At 46.3% G+C, this 19,744-nt stretch overlaps 1 protein-coding gene across 1 annotated transcript in view; it reads right to left on the reverse strand.

Annotated features, from left to right (window-relative positions):
• Marchf10 (membrane associated ring-CH-type finger 10) overlaps positions 1-19,744 on the reverse strand; it is a 91,083-nt gene that overhangs the window by 4,360 nt on the left and 66,979 nt on the right. The window contains exons 9-11 of the mRNA XM_051178967.1: positions 15,868-16,034; positions 12,751-12,860; positions 4,702-4,815 (exon numbers count right to left, since the gene is read on the reverse strand). Of these exons, the coding sequence (XP_051034924.1) occupies positions 4,702-4,815; positions 12,751-12,860; positions 15,868-16,034 (391 nt within the window). The remainder of the gene's footprint in view (positions 1-4,701; positions 4,816-12,750; positions 12,861-15,867; positions 16,035-19,744) is intronic.

Consider the following 19,744-nt stretch of genomic DNA (forward strand, 5'->3'; position numbering starts at 1 on the left):
CAACACTGGCTTTTAAACAATCACTTGTATTCTCTGCCTGGCAGGAAGCTTTGGACCCGTCCAAGCCCTGGGCTTTCTTTGTTCTGACTTTATGGCATTTCATGCCACAATAAGAAACACTGTGTACTCCATGGGAGCCCATTGTGCCAGGCTGCAAGGATGTGGGTCCTGCTGTATTAGGTCTGGTGCTATTTCCCCAGGGAAGAACAGGGACTTTGTGACAGGCTGGGGACAAAACAAGGGGTGCTGGACACTGTTATAGGACAACTCCCCGGCCTGGGTGAAGTCAACGCTTGTCTGTAGGCTCTTTTCTGTGCCCAAGGGAGGGCAAGGGGAAGGATAGGATTTCATCTAGCGTAGCAGGTCCTGGTTACCTGTGAATTATACATCAGGGCTGTGCTCACCTCTGCTGCCACGTGCTCTGGACCACTGAAGCAGCCTCACCCTACCTCGCGATTCTGTGTTATGTGCTGATGTCTACCAACCCTTACACTAAGAGTCCCTGTCCTGGTGAGCAGAGATCAAAGCATCAAAGTTGGGCTTTGGGTAGATCTGACTCCTTGAGGCAAGAGCTTCTGGTTTTATAGGAATAGTATAAATGGGGATGGTCCATTGAGACAGGAATAGACCCGTGGTACCCTACCTGCCTCCTAAGGCGGCCACTGTGCTCCCTGACTTCTGCCACTAGCCTGGCATTTTGACTATTAACAGCACACCTGGGGCAGAGGACGAAGAAGGGCATTCTCTCCTGAAGATACCAATAATCAGAGACAAGAATCAGACCAGGAGGCAGGTCATGAAGGAGGTTCTGGGGGAGCTGACCCTAGATGACAGAGCATCCCATGTGAGTGTGAAAGGGAAATCTGTGAAAGGGGGAATCCATTTAATGACTCCATCCAGGCCACATTGTGCCCATCAGACTAGAGGGTGAGCTAGGCAGCATCAGCCGAAGGGCCCTGAGGATACTCCTACCCCAAGATGCGAGGAAAGGAAGGGCAAGCTTGCCACTACCACCTTCACAAAATAACTCCAGTGCTTCCTTCAACTGGACCTCTACACACTTACACACGTCCATGCACTTGCCGACAGACACATACACACACACACACACACACACACACACACACACACGCACAGGGAGGGGGTGATTTATCATCCATGCTCCATGCTGGACCCTTATCTCTTTATGCCACTGTAACAGCCATCCAGCTGCTTTCTTTCAACCTACTCTCCAGGTATCTACTGCACTTATCACTCAAATACCAGAATGTCCTTGTTTGTCATCCCCAGGCTGGAAACTGTCCAGTGGCAGCCACACCCCAGCCTTCCAGCCCAGCACCCTGCTTACACCTCAGGCTCACTTCCTGACAGCCTCTGCCATGAACCTTCCTGACAGTCTGAGCGTGCAGAGTTTTACACATCTCCATGCTGCTGTCTTCTGTGTGGAATATACTTCCCTCCCACCCACCCACCCTAGTCCATCTGCCACACTCTTCAAGATCCAGTCTAAGCACCCTCTTCTTTGCTGATCAGCTGACAAAAAGCCATAATGATAGCAACATTGTCAAAGTACATATAGTCACTTTCTTTGATTGCAACACAGGTTGTTATCGAGGCACACGGTGGGTGTGTCTGTGAGGATCCCCCAGAGGGTAAGTGTGGGAGGAATACCTACCCTCAATGTGAGTAGAGCCATCCCACGGGCTGTTGCTGTTGTCCAGGACTAAATAAAGAATAAAAGGAGAAGCCAGGCATGGTAACATACACCTTTACTCCCAGAACTTGGGAAGGGAGAGGCAGACAAGTCTGTAAGGTCAAAAGTCAGCCTGGTTGGTCTACATACTGAGTCCCAGGCCAGCTGGGGGTACATAGAAAGCTCTGGTCTATTAAAAAAAAAAATCAAAAGGGAAAGCCAGCTGGGTGCTAGTATTCATCTCCATGCTTTCTGGTCTGCAGAGATGTGAGTGGGTTTCCTTATAACCCTGCAGTCACAGACAAGCTGGTGTTACCACCACTCTTTCCTGCTGTGATGATGTGGCTCCCTCAAACTGGGAGCCAAAATAAATCCTTCCTTCAGTTGTTGATTTTTTTTTTATGTGTTTTATCACACTGACAAGAAAGTAGTCGACTGACCACCTCAGCCTCTGGCACAACACAGAGCATGCAGGGGTGAAGAGCACAGTTCTCTTTGTGAGAAGCAAGCAAGGAGCCTGATGTGAATGGTTTCTCCCATGCTTCTAACAAAGGAGTGAGGTTTCCCTTCCAAGTCAGTGCATCTCTTTTGCCAAATGCTATCCTCAGGTTCCGGAAATCCTGAGACAAAATCAGGAAGATGTGGATTTGACATTATCTACTGGCCTCCAGATTTCATGTAGATGTTTCTTTTTTAAAAGATAAAAAAACAACATTTAAAAAAAACTTTTGAATTATGTACGTGTGTGTGTGTGTGTGTGTGTGTGCATATGAGTGCAGTAACTATGAAGGCCAAAAGAGGTCACAGATCTCCTAGATGATGGAGTTACAGGCTTTTGTGAGCCCCCGATGTTGGTATTGGGAATAGAGTTCAGGTCATCTGTAAGAGCAGGGGAACTCTTAGCCGCTGGCTGAGCTATCTCAGCAGCCCACATGGAAGCCTCTTTACTGGCTATTTATAACCAGTGACTGCTGTGAGCTTGGAGTGGGTGAGGTGCGCTTCAGGGTTTCCCAAGCGATATGTGAGTCAATATGGAGAAAAGAGTATTGCTTGCCCTTTTCTACCCCTTCTTTCCCAGCATGCCTCTGGTACAGCTTACTCCTTTTCCAGAACAGACCTGCCAGGAGTTTCCCTGAGAGGCAATGCTGCAAGGCCTTGGTTTTCATCCATGGGACTGTCCTGTCTGTCTGATGTAGCTTGTGTTTGCTGGCTGACTCCAGGACTATCTGTAACCCACAGCAACCATGATGCTTTGAAGTTCAATGTGTAATAAAAAGTTCATTAGAAGATGCAGCATCATGAAAATGAAGTTACAGAAATATTAACAAAGGACCATTTCCTGCTTCTGGTACGTTTCCTTTTTTTTTTTTTTTTTTTTTTTTCTATGAAGAATTTATGTCATCATTAAAAACATGGGGAAGTTAAGGAAAGGCAGGCCTGGGCCACAGAGAGGTTGACATTCCTCAGGAGAGAGGTTGGCAGAAATCCAGCCTGTTGTCTTCATTGAGCACTCAGGGAATAGGGGAAGAATTTAGCCAGAAAAGAGTAGAAATGGATCTACAATTCCTGTGACCAGAGGTTTGAGTTCATCATTTGAGGCAGGGCCTCAAATCCTAGGCCAGCCTTGAATTTGCTATATACCAGAGGAAGACCTTGAATTTCTGATCCTCTTGCCCCTGTCTGTCAAATGCTGGCATGTGTCATCAGTCCAGCTCAAACTCATTGCTTCATGCATGCTAGACAAGCACTCTGCCCACGGAACTACATTCCCCAGCCTTCAACTCCATCCTGGGTTTTTGCTGTTTTGTTTGGGTTTTGTTTTTTTTAAAATAGGGCTTTACCACGTAGACCAGGCTAGACTCGAACTCAGGGTTGCATCTGCCTCTGCCTCCCGAGTGTGGGGATTAAGGGTGTGTGCCATCACACCTGGCCCCAAATCAAGCGCATTTAGTATAAAGAGTCATGAATGACTGTATTCCAGCCTCCGGGCAGTGATGCTGTTGGAAGATGTCTGCAGTCCACTTGAGGAGGAGGAAAACAGAGAAGGGAGACGAAGAGAAGGAGAAAGAAGGATACAAAGAGAAAGAGGGGTGGAGGCTCGAATGGCGGATCACTGAAACTGCCTCGGGCACCACCAATGGTTTGTCCTCTGCCTCGCTGCCTCACCCTCTAATCATACCCCGGACAAGAGCAAGGCCTCCAGGGTGCCCTGGGAGTCCCAATACTAGGAGTACAGTCAGCCCCCCGGCATGACTGGGCAACTTCCCTTTCCTCACAGCGATCTTGTCTCAGGTGGCCACAGGAAGCCATTTGATGAAGTGGGAAGTTCCCCAGGGCTCAAGGTGCTGAGACTTCAGAGGCTGCTCACTGTTGACCTGCTAAGTGGCAGGGCCAGACTTCTCACTTCATCCCATGTTATTCTTGCTGGACCCGCCTCCTTATTAAAGGACAGCCATCCAGTACATACATGGTCATTTGCCAGATGGGGCCACTATCATCACCTTTACACACACACACACACACACACACACACACACACACACACACACAGGCATACTGTAACCGGGTCCAAAACACAACAGGCAGAGTTGACATCTTGGAGTATGACTGCTCACTAGCTCTCAGGTATAGAGTGCCCTGCTTTTGCACGGATTCTCTTTGCTTGAGCAGGTTGCACACCCTCACAGAGCACACCTAACAACGGCATTCTTGCACACCTCTAGTTTGCAGGGCAGGTCTCCCTAGAGGCTCCTTGGCTCACATGGCCACTGACGACCACTTAATTACTATTTGTATTTGACAGTAAGCAATTATGTGATTATACCTGCCTTCAGCCAGAGGTCACTGCACATACACTTAGCAGCTACTAAATCTTAGACCTAACAGTGGCAGTCCTAGGCCTTGCCAAGTGACCCTGAGGACTTCAGGAGATTGCACAGCTAAGAAATGGCCTCATGTGGTGTTGTGGGCTGTGCCACCCTCAGGCTCCTCCCCGGAGCCGCACTTACCCTCTCTCTGGAAGCCCTCCTGTAGTTGAGTGTCATGAGTTCTGCGAACCTCTGCTCATACAGATGAAGCAGCAGCACCAGATACAAGCCGGAGTTCATCAGCTCACTCTGTGCCTGCATGCGGGAGACAAAGCCCGGAAGTTCATTCCACAAAACAGGCTCAGTCACAGCATGGAAGTGAGAAAGGGGAAGGAGCCCAGAGAGAGGCATGCTTGGGGACCGAGAGTCACGGCAGGAGGAGGCCCCAGGGTGAAGGGGGAGGCCCAGGAACACAGACGCCCTCCTGCAGCTCTCTACTACCCAGGAGAGGAGGCTCGGAGAAAGTTCCATTTGCCAGGCTGAATCCCATCCCACAGACATTTGAGAGGGTTCACTGAAGCCAGGGCTGTGGGGTGCACAGGGCAGAATGGCTCAGAGCTTGCTCCTGGGATCAGCCCCTGTCAGGAGAGAGCTCACAGAGGTCTGTGGAGGGCAGGAGAGGCTGGCTGACTGCCACATGGGAGGGAGATGGTTGTGATGGCAGGTGGGGGGGGGGGAGGGTGTTCATTACAGGTGTGTGTGTGTGTGTGTGTGTGTGTGTGTGTGTGTAGAGGGAGAGAGGGAGAGAAAGAGAGGGAGGGACAGGAAGAGAGTGGGGGAGAGAGAGAGACAGACAGAGAGAGAGAAGGGAATGCAGTGAACTAATTTTCTCCTGGCTAGAAGAATGTTGGCAGCTGTTTGTTTTACATTTAAAGAATGTATACATGTATACAATGTATTTTACTCGTGTCTATCCCCCCCAACTCTCCTCCTCCCAGACCCTTCCCAACTTTATGACCTTTTATTGTTTATTATTTATCTTTTATAATCCTTGGTTGTCCTAAAGCTCTTCTTGAGTCATTCCACCTAGGAGCACTAATAAGGACGCCCTTCTGCAAGGGGAGGAGGGTGACACCCATCTGTCCTCCCACCAAATCCCATGGGTGGTGGCGTTCCAGGCTGGGTCAGCCTGTGCTCAGGGAGCCACCCAGACCCTGGGGACTAAAATCCTCTTCAGGGGTCAGGCCACTTTACAGCATCTTTGGGAGGGGTCAGGCTAATAAAGCATCAATGTGACAGGGTGGCCTCCTGGGGCAGTTCATCTTCCTGCAGCTGCAGATGCACTCCCTGGCCACCCCCCTGCTCCCAGTTGATCAAGGGCAGCTCAGGAAGTTGGCACAGAACCCAAGTCTCCCTCCCAGGACCCAGTGGCCTCCAGGAAAGGATGGCTCAGAAGCTGAGCAAGGATCAGCATGCCCTTCCTTATGTATTTGGCCATCTCCGGTTCTTGGTGTGACAAGTGGCCTCAAGGTCACTGTGCAAGGCCTCTGTACTGTACTGTACTGCCTTTCAAGACTCACTGTCCAAAGCACTTAGACGCCTATTTTTAGCCTTGTGTGTGTGTGTGTGTGTGTGTGTGTGTGTGTGTGTGTGTGTATGCATGCGCGCGCACGCTCTTCTGACCTCAACCCAAAGCAGGCATCTCCCCCACTCCCATATTTTCTGTTGTATACAGCTCCTTCCATTCCCTGTCTGCAACCCTACTGCCTCTTTTCAGGGCCATCTCCAGAGCTACCTCCTCCAGGGAGCCTTCCTAGTGTGAGCCCCTCCACCCCAGCCAAGCCACCTGACCCCTCCCTCTGCCACAGGGTTTTTCTCTCTTTGCCTGGGGTGGGGGTGGTTGGGGGAATTGGGGGTCTGCTTTCAGAGCAGACTCTCTGTCAAGAAATGGCAAAGCAACCAGATAGAAAATGGTTTGGAGTGATTAGGTTTGTCAAAGCATTTGGGGAAAATCATTTACTTTTTATGGCTCAATGAGGCCTGGAGGCATGCAGATGGGGAAATACCCACTAATGTTCTCTGCAGATCATTTGAAAAGTCACTTCTAGTAGATCATGCCTCTTCTCTGTTCCGTGAGAGGGAACCTGTCATGTGAGCCATAAATATCCTTCACATAATGAGCTGCTGACCAATCAAAGAGGCGTGTTGGCAGGCGACTGGGAGCCAGCCTTTCTGTCCATTGCAAGGGAAGTACATTTTGGAGAGTTATTTACTGGTGCCATTCTTGACCCACTGCTCCCTTGACCCAATGGCATCTCTCTCTGCCTCTCATGTGGAGTCCCCTCCTCACCAGCCTGAAGGGCGAGGGGCTGCACAAAGGATGGGGGTGGGAACGCTAGCAGGAGGAGGCATGGAACACTTTGCACAGGAGCTCTGAGGGCGCCTTTGCCTACTAGCCATTTCCTGTTTTCCCCCTAGCTCCTATCTTTTGGTTCCTTTAAAATGAACTAATTATTGTACACCTGTGTATGCATGTGTGTACATGTGTTTCGTGTGTGAGCACATGTCATGGCACACAGACAGAGGTCAGGGGAAAAAACTGTGGAATCAGTTCTCTCTTCCTGTCTTTGCGTGCTCCCAGAGGTGGAACTGGGTAGCCTGGCTTATGAGACAAGCGTCTTTACCAAGTGAGCCACCCAGGCTGCCCTTCCTTTGCTTTACAGTCCTTGAGGTCAAGAGATTTGCTCTGATGGCAAGTGTAGGCATCTAGAGAACAGCAGAAGCTGATGCCTCAGAGGCCAGCCACGGAGCCCCTCCCATGTGCCAGGGCACATCTCCCGGGGGTGGGGGAGTGGAGGGGGGTGGGGGTGGGGGTGGGGGTGGGGAGGTTCTGAAAGTGCTGCAGATAAGATGGGCAGCCCAGGGCCAACTGACACTGTGACTTTAGGTAAACAGTTTTAACTGTGCAGTGCCAGGATGACTCCAATTCATACAAGGGGACAGGTAACCTCTGTTCTGCCTGTTTCCTGCGGGCGTTATGTAAATTGAGCTAACACAGGTGGCCTTGATATTTTGCAAAACAAACACAGCCTGCAGGAGGCAAGAACTAAAAGAGGGACTTCATGAATACTGTGCCTCAGGTCTGTGGGCAAGCCTTTTGCACCTGGACTCCTGGTGTCTGGCCCAGTGCCTGGGGTACAGTGTGTGCTCAGTAAACATATACACAGGTGAAATAAGAATAAAACAGGCTTTTTCCATGGCCCTTGTTCTGACGTTCCCATGCCATAGTCTTGCTCACTTATGTTCCTCCTTAGAAGGCAGTTGTGTTGGTCTTGAGTACTCTAATATATCCCAGCATTGTGTGGGGCACATAGTAGATGCTCAATAAAAGCTCTGAACGTTAACATTTTCTATTATGGAGATTTTTCCACAATTGAAAACAAATGACAGCTGTCTCCATCCCAGGCCAATGGAGCTTCTGGAGTCACACCTGGGAATCAGCATTTGAACAGGAAGACTTGCCCTCTGGGGTGGTAAACCATGGGGGGTTTTTGCATGATTTTGTTGTTGTTTATGTGAGACAGAGTCTGTGTAGCCCATGCTGGTTTCAAACCTGCTATGTAGCTGTCAAACAAAATGTTTGGAGAAAAAGGTCTCTGGATACAGGCTAATGACATAAGAGTCAAATTGAGTCCCCTCTAAGGGAGACATGTGGGTTAACAATGATTTTATAGTTTTAAAATTATGTGCTTTGCAATCGTGGTTATTATTAGTTTTTTTTTTTTGGATCATGTTATAAGGGAGGACAGCTTTAATATGGTAATGCTGGGACAATTCATGTAACAAATACTTATTGACTACTTATTTTATAATAGCAAATATTATTGACTGCTTCCAGATCAGAACCATGTATTACAATACAAACCAAGGCACGACAGCAAACCATATACGCAGTTTGAAAAATTATAGCAGCCTTGTGAAAGTTTTAAAAATCAGTGAAATTAATAGGAACAAGGTATTTTATTAACCCAGTATATCTAAAACATTATTTCAATGTATAATTATGGCTGTATGTTGCCTAAGCACAGGGACACATTCTGGGAAATGTGTTGCTATGCAATTTCACTGTGTGGCCATCAGAGTACACTTACACAGACCTAGATGGCATAGCATGCTAAACATGGAGGCCTCTTGGAATGCAGCATCCACGCATGCAAATCTAGTGTTTGCTGAAAGGGCATTAAGCAGCCTGGGGGCTCTAACGCAAAATTATCAATGTGCCATTCATTCATCCATTTACTCATTAGAGTATGTATGTACCACAGGAGGAGGGCAGAGACAACTCTAGGAAGTCAGGTTCTCTGCTTCCCCACCTGGGTCCTGGGGATTGAGTTTAGGTTGCCAGGCTTGTGCCTCAAGCATCTTTACCCAGTAGACATCTCATGCCCCAGAGTCTGTTTTTGTTTGTTTGTTTGTTTGTTTTTTGTATTAATTCTTTATGAAAGTCTGCATTTTGCTCCCAGTTTTGAAGAAGAATTTTACAGGGTACAGATCTCTAAGCTGACTGTATTTTTAAGTATTTTCATTCCACTTTCATGTGGTTCCTGAAGTGTTGGTATAAGACTTATCTTGGCTTTTAAAATTTTTAGAAATGACTCATCTATTTTTATTTTTACATATGTTTTAGTTAGGGTTTCTATTGCTGTGAAGAGACACCATGACCAAGACAAATCTTACAAAGGAAAACATTTAATGGGGTGGCTTATAATTTCAGAGGTTTAATCCATTATCATCATGGTGGCATGTGGGACTGTACAGGTAGACATGGTGCTGGAGCTAAGAGTCCTACATCTTGACTCATAGTCAACAGGAAGTGGTCTGAAACATCGGATGTGGCTTGAGCATATTGAGACCTCAAAGCCTATCTTCACAGTGCCACACTTACTCCAACAAGGCCACATCTCCTAATAGTGCCACTCCTTCTGGGCCATTTTCTTTCAAACCACCACAACAGGCATTGGTATTTTGCCTTTGTCTTTGTGAAGGTGTCGGATCCCCTGGAACTGAGTTAGGCACAGTGGTAAACTATCATGTGGGTATTGGGAATTGAACCCAGGTTCTCTGGCAGTGCTCTTGACCACTGAGACATCTCTACTACATACATGAAGTGCCCATGGCAGCCTGAAGAGTGAATCTGATCCCCTGGAGCCAGAGTTGCAGACAACTGGGAGCAGTCATGTGGGTGCTGGGAACCAGCCTGGGTCCTTCGAAAGAGCAGAGCTACCCCATGGGCTCTTCTGGGCTCTTCTGTGAGACCGAATCACCCTTGTTGTGGCACAGGTGTTAGAGCCCTGGTCCCCGGGGCCACACTGATGGGAGGCGAAGCCTTCAGGACGTCTTCAGGCCACTCTGTACAAGCTCTTGAAGGAGACTACTGAGTGCCAGCATCTTCTTCTTTCTTCCTCTGCTCCAAAGGTGAGCAGTTTGCTCTCTCACACTTCTGTAGAGCGCTGTTTCATTCTAAAGTATTGGGTCTTGCTCAACCTTAGCCAGCAGCCTCCAGAGCCAGGAGCCAAAGCAAAGCTGCAGGTATTTCATTATAGGGATGAAAGCTGATTAACATACCCACCATGAAGTGGGAAGGTGGAAACTTTATCTGGGAAGGGGACAGGATGAGCAAGAGGTGAGGGGGAAGGGACAGGTCGGGGCACACAGAACGACTGCCTAGGGGGACAAGAAGGCAGTTCAGTTCCCGACAACTCAGTAGCCGGTATTGTTTCAAACTTCTAGAGTCTGACACCCAGTGGTTTATTTTGTAGGTATATTTAAGCACAGCACAAATTGGTGAAACATTTTCTGTTGATGATTAACTCCATCCAGTGTGACTCTGAGTACATAGACATCTCCTTGAGGAACAAAGTAAGCTAAATCCAGGTCAGCCGAGACTACATCGGACTCCTTGTAAAGTCCATAAAGATGGGTTCTATAGATTAAGAAAAACAAGCTTCCCATAGGACCTGATGCAGAAAATGTCTCTAGTCCCACAGATAGCATAGAGGTCACCAGGCTAGAAAACATGTCTGCCCCAGCCAGACATTGCATTCCTTCCCTTAGGGAACAACCCTGTGTACCAACATTCACAAGGACAAAGACCTCTGAGACTCCTACAACAGTGTGAGCGTGATCAAAGAACACTCAATACATGTATGAAAACGTCATAATAAAACCCATTGTTTCTTTTTTAATTTTTTAAATGTGTATGAGTGTCTGTGTGCCATATGCATGCCAGGTATCTGCAGAAGCCAGAAGAGGAGGTCAGATCTCCTGGAACTACAAGTTAAAAAGGTTGTGAGATGCTACTGGGTGCTGGGAACAGGACCTGGATTCTTTTCAAGAGCAGCCAGTGCTCTGCTCTGGCCCTTGAGCAACCTTTCCAGCCTCCAGTTGCTTTCCATGATAACTAAAAAATACCAATAACTTAAAAATCCACAAAAAAGCTGGAAATCTAATCTAACCTTATTGTTTAAAGATGGTCTTTGGGAAGGAAAAGGCTTAAATCAGGATGAAGACCCACGATTTCATCCTGGTGAACTTACAAGGAGAGAGATCCAAACACACACACACACACACACACACACGCTATCTGTCCCTTTTATGTGATGCTTCAGGAATTTGCCAGCAAGCAGATCATCACCAGATATGGGTCCTTGACCCAAAGAACATGATCTACACAGTAATCTTGTGTGTTTGTGTGTGCTCAGTTTAGTCAGCCACTGCCCTTGTAGCTCTAAGCCTGTTTTCTTAATAAAGTTGTCCAGTCTCACATATTTTGTTATAGTATTGACAAATAGATGAAGGAAGTGTCTTAGTTATGGTTTCTATTGCAGTGATTAAACACCATGACCAAAAAGCAAGTTGGGAAGAAAAGGGTTTATTTGGCTTATGCATTTGTTTTGCTGTTCACTGAAGAAAATCAGAACAGGAATTCAAACAGGTAGGAACCTGGAGACTGAAGCCAATGCAGAGGCCATGGACCGTGCTGCTTACTGGCTCGCTCTCATGGCTTGCTCAGCCTGCCTCCTTATAGAACTCAGGACCACCAGCGACCATGGACTGGGCCCTCCCCTATTAATTGCTAATTAAGGAAATGTCCTACAGATGGATCTTATGGAGGCGTTCACACAGGAGGGTTCCTCCTTTCAGATGACTCTAGCTTGTGTCAAGCTGACATAAAACTAGCCAGGACAGGAAGTTCTAATTTAATACAAAATATGATATTTTACTTTTTTGGTATCAAGTATTTGATTTAGTGGGTATTTATCATATACAATATGTATTGATTAGAACTAGCCACCTTCTCATTAGTCACAAGTGGCTTATGACTTCTTTATTGGAGAGTGTAGCTTTAAGTAGAAGATTGTTTGCCTGAGAATTAAGTGATTAACTTTGCCTTGGGCATAAATCACCTTCCACCTGAGGTTAATTAACGTTTTCACTTTCTCAGCAATGTAATCCAAATGCCCCAGGAGAACTGTCTCCACTTATCCTGTCCACCCATCCCCCCAGCTCCCTGTGGGTCACAAAGGGACAGAAGCATTTACTTCATACTTGTTAGCAGGTCTTCATTACCCAGAATACTCTATATTTAAGTTGGGGACCATTTCCCCCAAGACCTTGAGTTTATTTTCTGTTGTTGTTATTAAATTACTTCAGCATTTTTGGACATGGGGCTTTTCCAGACTTTCTTGCTGTTTCCAAGGGTTCAGTTGGCTACCCCAGCCTCTCCATTTTGTCCCTAATAGCAGGTGGATGTTAATCAGGATGGCCAAGACTTCACAGTATTCCAGTGCTCCAATTTAGTGACATACCTTCTCAAAGAAGTGAACAAAATAGACTCAAATCCATATCACATTTGGGTTTTTTACTATCCTTAAACCAAGGAGCTTAAGTTGCTTTCTGCTCAAACCTCTAACCTACTTTTTTATTTACTAATGATTGGTTTATTTATTTTATGTGTATGAGTGTTTTCTACATGTATGCATATGTGTGCGTGTTGCCCACACATGCCAGAAGGGAGCATTGGGTCCTCTAGAACTGGAGTTACAGATAGTTGTGAACCACCATATAGGTACTGGGAATCAAACCCAGATCCCCTTGAAGAACAGCTAGTGCTCTTAACCACAGAGCCATCTCTCTCTAGATCCTCTGCCTACTCTAGACCAGGGAGAAGGTGGCAGTGATATGTCTTACCCGGGATTGCTGGTGCTTGTGGTAGAATTCAGTCATGTTGAAGTCATCCAGGTCAACCAGAAGGCCTTGTTTGCACATCTCACAGGTCTTCACGGTACCCAGATCTGCTCCTGGGATCAAGAGTAAGAATCTTATGTAAGAGAGTATAGTTTGGAAGTTCTCTCTCCCCTCTCTCTCTCTCTCTCTCTCTCTCTCTCTCTCTCTCTCCACACACACACACACACACACACACACACACACTTTTTTATTCATGCATTTTATGTGTATGAGTACTATGTCTTCATGCACACCAGAAGAAGAAATCAGATCCCATTACAGATGGTTGCTGGGAATTGAACTCAGGACCCCTGGAAAAACAATCAAGTACTCTTAACCACTGAGCCATCTCTCCACCCCCTCCCTCCACTTTTATGTTATATGCAACTCTGAGTCTGCGCTGGCACTCTGGACAGGAGATATTTTGAAACTGAACTTGTGTGTGTTATGAATTCCAAGCTTCAGCGGTGATTTGCCTAGTCAGTTATCTTTTGGAGAAAATGACCTTGAATCTGAGTTCTGAACATCGTTTTCCCTTTGTGGTCATTCATTATCTGAGCTTCAGGCAGGTGAAATCTCTATGACTTTTAAATAACAGATCTTGTTTCTATATAAATATGTAAACACAATGCTTCTTAAAATTGGAATTGCTACCCGGAAAGGAAGCCTCTTTAACACAGGCCTTTGCAGGAGGAGTGACTGTTGGACCTATGGCCTCTTCTAACTCTTGCAGACATAACAGTTCTGCCAACCCATAGAAGATGCTGTCCTCAGCCAAAGGCTTTGCTCACACTTGAGGCAAGGGAGTGAGGGCCCAGGTGTGAATTCTAGGTAGAGCAGTATCTGGGTTTGACTCATGTGGGAAAAGGAGTAGATGGCTCCCTGTGCTGCTGTCCTTATGAAAATGTGACCAGCACTTGCTCTGCTTGTGTCCAAGGCAAAAACAGAAGCTGCAGAACCATGGCTGTTCTGTGGAAATACCCCAGTACAGCTGCAGCATTTAGTCAATGTTTCTTACTAGGAAACATACCAGTTACTGGCATCTATTTAATGATGAGAATTTTGCAGGCTTACATCCCAATTTGAGCTTTCTACTGTGACTATGAAGGAATAGTAAATCACAGAGAACAGTCCATCTTCCCTTCTGCATCTTGTTTGCTTGCATCTTCTCTCTTTCTTTTCCTCTCTTTCTGTTTTTTTTTTTTTTTTTTTTTTTACACATTCAGCAATGCTATTAGTGACTAGACATCCATGTGTCTTCCATTCTAACCCTGCTGACCATATCCAAGCTCCAAGATAGCATCATGTTTAACTTCTTTTGTTTTCTGGCTTGTGTTAAATGCGTCTAACTGGCTTGAATCTCTAGTAAGAGAAAGCCTTTGCATGACTGTTGCAGAATGTGTTCCTCTAAGCAACACAGCCACATGGTCATCAGATTAGCTGTGCCTGCTTGCAAGAGTCCATCACAACAGACAGGGCCTGAAGTCTGTTGACGAGGAGGTGGTGGGGGGAGTCACTGGAGTTTCAGGGTCTCCCAAACATATGTGGTTCCGCCCTAACTGCGTGTGGCTTGAGGGTCTAGAGAGGTCTTAGAATACACAGGTTTGGAGGAGTGAACTGAAGAAGGGTTCCGTTGATGTGGCTATGGCTGAAGACTTGTCAGTGCAGCTGCTTTGGGGCCACCACGATGCTGCCAACAACCCCTCATTCATGCCCTGTGAGGAAGCCCAATAAACCCATTGGCTCTCCAGGTTGAACTTTGGTAGAATCATACTTTGGTTTGCCATTGGGACCTCAGGAAGAAGTAGACCTTGTTTACATCTCTCCAGGGAAGGCGTAGCCACAGCGATGGCTGGGTTGTCAGCAATCAGTCTACTCTCCCAAACACATCCTCCATCCCAGATTTGGATTGAGTTCTTTGCTTGTAGATTCTGATTTAAGTGTTTGGGGATGGATTCTGTGTTTCTTTCGGGAGGTAAAATCCACCCATGGAGAGAGAGTCAGTTAAATATGATTACTCTGATGACATGGTGAGGACATACGGCTACAACCCGCGGGGGCAGGGTAAAGTTCTAGATCTGCTACCTGGCCAGAGACCAGGTTGTGGAAGAGGAGAGAAACAGGATCTGGCTGCGGCGGAGTACCAATTCCAGGGAGGGTGGTAGGAAAGACACAGCAGCCATTTTCTACCTGACCACTGAGACCCTTTCAGTTAACCTCCCCTAGCCTAGCTATTCTAGCTCCTCCTCATTATGCAAGGCATGCTTTACTCCCTGCCAGTCTCCCATGTGTCTGTATTTAGGTTGTCACTTCCTGGGAAAATTGAGAGGGGGCTTCACGCCCAGCTCTGAGATCAGCTTGACAAAACTGCCGCATGCAAAGCTCTTTAACGTAGATCTAGAAAATCAGAGTGACACTCTACTGACCCCTCTGGCAAACAGGCAGCTTTGCTTCAGCTCTTTCTAAAACAGATTTTCATTTATGAGAATGTGTACGCACACACGTGTGAGTAACTACAAAGGCCAGAAGGGGGCGTCAGATTCCCCAGAGCTGGAGTTACAGGTGGGTATAAGCTGTCTCGTGTGGGTGTTAGGAACTGAACTTGGGTTCTCTGAAAGAGTAACAAGTTCTCTTAACCACCAAGTCATCCCCCAGCACCACCCCCAGTGAAGTAGACTTCCGTGTGTGTTTGGGGGAGGGTTCTCTTGTGATGGATCTTTTGGTGCTACTAACTGAACAAGGCTACTGTATGTTTACTGTGGGTTTTATTGGCCACCCATGTCCTCTTATTTCCTCCCAGGAGATGAGTTTATCATCTTGTCCAGGCCTCAAGTGGGAGAATTTGTTTCCAAGATTCTCTCAGATGTAACACACACACACACACACACACACACACACACACACACACACACACACCCCACACCATCCATTTACCCTCCCATCACAGCATTTAGAAACAAGAATCCTGGGCTTGGCTGGATTTCCCTGACAGAGAGCAGTTGACAAGACTCCCAGGCCCACACTGGCATCTCAGATTAATTATATGCCTAGCACGCTTGCCTCTCTTCCTTCTCCACCTACCTGATGTTATTTTCACTTTCAGCCACTTTTTCAGGCACTCTTGGTGAACGAACTGCAGGCTCCCCACACAGCCACATGGCTCCAGAAGGGGGTTGGTTGGGGAACCCCCGGCTATCTGACAGATGCGACACAAGTCTCCCTCCTCCTCCGAGTCCTCCTCCAGGAGACTAAACAGAAAACAAGCCTCGTGACCAGGAGTCCCCACATTTGTTGTTTCTATAAATAACGGTTCCCAAGGTAGTCATGGAGGAAACAGGGAAGGAACAATCCCCCCATGCCTGTCTGCAGGGGTTCTAACCCAGTGGGGATCTCTCCAGATGGAGCTGTTGGTCATGGATGCACACACTCTTATACTTAAGTGTGATCTCTGTGGTGTGGGAGGGACCAACCAAGAAATGAGGAGAGGGATGGGGTGTGGAACTCAGTGGTCAAGTGTCTGTCTAGCATCTGGGAGGTCATGGCTTCAGTTCCCATCAGTACAAAATGGTGGGGGTGGGGGTGAGGGATTAGGCCCAGAGAGCCCCTCCCTCTTCCTTAGTCATCCTGAGGGAGCTGGCTGTGTAAGCTGGTAAACTCACAGAAGTCATAGTTAGGGCTCCTGGATTCTAAAGTAATGTTTGCAAATGCAAACTAGAACTAAAAACAAAAACCAAAAAACCCCAAGTCAGTCTCCATGCCCACCTCTCAACCTCCCTAAAATTATCTTATTGCTACTTCTTAACTGTAATTTGCTACTGTTATGAATCTTAATATAAACATCTGAAATACTACCCCAAAGGGGTTGTGACCTACAAATTGAGAACTGTTGCACTATGCCGTATAAAATAAGATTATAAACATATTAGAAGAAGATAATTATGAACATTTGAGTGGTCTTTGTGTGACAGCAAATGTAAGAAACGATAGATATCCCAGGGCGTGCGTGTGTGCGTGCGTGCGTGTGTGTGTGTGTGTGTGTGTGTGTGTGTGTGTGTGTAGGCATCCATGTGTGAAAATGTGTGTGCATGTGGAAGCCAGAGGTTGATGTTGGGTGTCTTCCTCTATTGCTCTCCAATAACCCTCCTTACCCCACCCCCACCCCCGAGACAGGGTTTCACTGGGTAGCTTGGTTGGCTTGGACCTTGCTTCATAAACAAGTTGGGCCTTAAAATCACATAGACTGGCCTGTGTCCACCTCCTGAGTGCCCGGATTAGATACATGTGCTGTCATGCTATGCTGTCTCACTTTCCTGCCTCAGCTTGAATTTTTATGTGGAGCTAGGCATCCAACCTCGGGCCCTCACAAGACAACAGCAAGCACTGTATCAGCTAAGCCGTCTCCCTAGCACCTAGAGCTTTCTTAAAAACTGATTTTATAATGCACATTATGGATCTGAGGCATGTGTGTTCCCTTTGATCAACAGATGTGTGTTTCTAGACGCTATTATAGGTGAAGCAAGTAGGGTTATGCTCTGAAAAGAGATTCATCAAAAGGCAATAAACATCTAATATAAAACCAGCCATCCTTTAAAAATTGATACAATACTGTAAGATTTAAAATAGCATTAAACACATAGGTTTGAAAGAAGCAGTGAAAATGTTGTTCCCAGTCAAAATTATTTTCTACATAGAAAACCAAAACAATCTACAGACCAAGTACTGTACACAATAAGAGAGTTTAACAAAACACAGAGAAAAATAAAAATTATAGTCAATTGCATTCCTATACACGAGGCACAAGGAGTTAGAATTGAAAATATCATTTCAATAGCAAACAACAGCAAACGAAAGAGCTAGAGATGAATCGAAGTGCTTTTGTACAGAAAACGATAGACATGCATAAAGACACAGGGAGAGATATACCATGCAAACCAAGAACCAGAGTTTCAACATGTCAGCATCGCTGAAATAGAACATAGGTTCAGTGTATTCCAATGAGAGAGCCCCAGCAAGCAGAACCTCATGTGTGTAGTCAAGGACTCTCTAAAGAACCCGGGGGAAAGGCTGTACACTGTCCTTCATCACAGCCTCCGAATGCTGCAGACATTCGGATGTTACGACAGCAGGTCAGGGAAAGACAGACAAGACTAACAGAGCAGAAGAGACCCGTCACACGGATGGGTGTGCTCAGCATCTGTGGAGCACAGGATACATAACACAGGCGGCTGTGGAGACCGGCAGGGACAATCTACCAGTCTACACCAGAAGGACAACTTAGTGTGCGTGGGAGGGGGGGAAAGAACCCCATAAATGGGAGGCACAGGCAAGCAGATATCTTATGAGGTTGAGGTCAGCCTGATCTACCCAGTGAGTTCCAGGCCAGTCAGGGCAGCATATCAGATGCTATCTCAAAATAAACAAACAAATCTTCACTTACAAACATTTCCTAAAATGGACCTTTTTGAAAAGATAAATATTAAGATCTGTTATATGCAGAAAGAGAGAGTACTTGATAAAACAAATACTCCATGAATGATAGCTGTTAAATTCAGAGGCCCATGTCTAGAAGCACTTGCATTTTAAAGGAAACTATTTTGAATCCAAAGACATTATATTGGGATGGTTGCAGTCCAGATATCTGACAAGCATGTCTGAAGCTACATTTTGGGGTTGATAAAGATGGATGGGTATGAGGTCTCTTAGCCTTAACCATGGATCATCTTCACGTAGCTTGTTTAACTATGAAAAGAGAAGACACTAACAACTAGAAAGCTCTTACTTAGTGGGGTAGGTATGGAGCCCCCTGTAATCCCAGCACTTGAGAGCAGAGATGGGGACCTTGGGGGAAAGTTGTGGTAGTTAGACTAGCAGGAACTGGAGGGCTCTGATTTAGTGAGGGAACCTGCCTCAACAAATAAAGCGGAGAGCAACTGAAGAAGACACCTGTTGTGATCAGTTTTCCCACCAGGCTGGTCCCAGTGCTGTGTCAGCCCCAAATAACACACAGAGACAGTGTTTTAGATGGAAAGCTATTGGCCTGTTAATAGCATTTCTTATTGGCTAGCTCTGTCTTAAATACTAACCCATTTCTACGTGGTCTTATCTTTCCTGAGAGAGGGTCTGGACCTTCTTCTCAAGTCTCTACATCTTGAATCTCCTCCCCTACATCTCCCAGAACCCTCCTTGTCTCCTAGTTCCACCTATCTTGCCTCCCTATTGGCCAACAGTGCTTTATTCATTAACCAATAAGAGAAACATATTTACAGAATGACATCTCCCATCAGACACCTGATATCAAGTGCAGACCTTCACATGGTCACACATAGGCAGGCATACATGTGCACATACACATACAATATGCACACACATGTGCACACATAGGCATGAAACAAAGAAAAGCAAGCTCTTTTTTCTGTAGAGGAGTATATGCAATCAGTTTTATTTCCCCCTCCTTTTCCCATTTTTAATTTATTGTGGTGAAATTTTCTTGCTTCCAAATAGACACCAATAGGGTAATTAATGGGGGGGGGGGAGCCATACCAATATGTACAAAGAAAGCTCATGTTCTAGGAATCAATTTCCAGATCCTTAAGCCAAGATTTGGGCCCAGTAAATACCTATCATAAAAGAGATGGCAGAATTCTGACAGTGTTTAATGAAGGGTTTAAAGAGTATCCAGTCTCACAGCTGTGAAAAAGCCCAAACTCACCTCAAGAGAAAGGAAAGATCAAAGTAAAGGGCAACTCAAAAAGGATCTTGTTTTTCTCTCATGCATGAGAGAGAGAGAGAGACTTAAAATGGAGGCAGTGGTTACTCCAGCCCCACCCTTCAGAGAACTGGGGTAACTATGGTAACTGTTTGGGAACTGTCTTTGGTTAGGAAGGTTTAAATTCTAGAACTGTTGGTTGGATTTGCAGTAGTCTCAGGAGGGAGAGCTGTGAACTTCAAGAGCTGAATG

Source organism: Phodopus roborovskii, unplaced genomic scaffold (assembly GCF_943737965.1).
Source record: "Phodopus roborovskii unplaced genomic scaffold, PHOROB, whole genome shotgun sequence".
Lineage (NCBI taxonomy): Eukaryota > Metazoa > Chordata > Mammalia > Rodentia > Cricetidae > Phodopus > Phodopus roborovskii.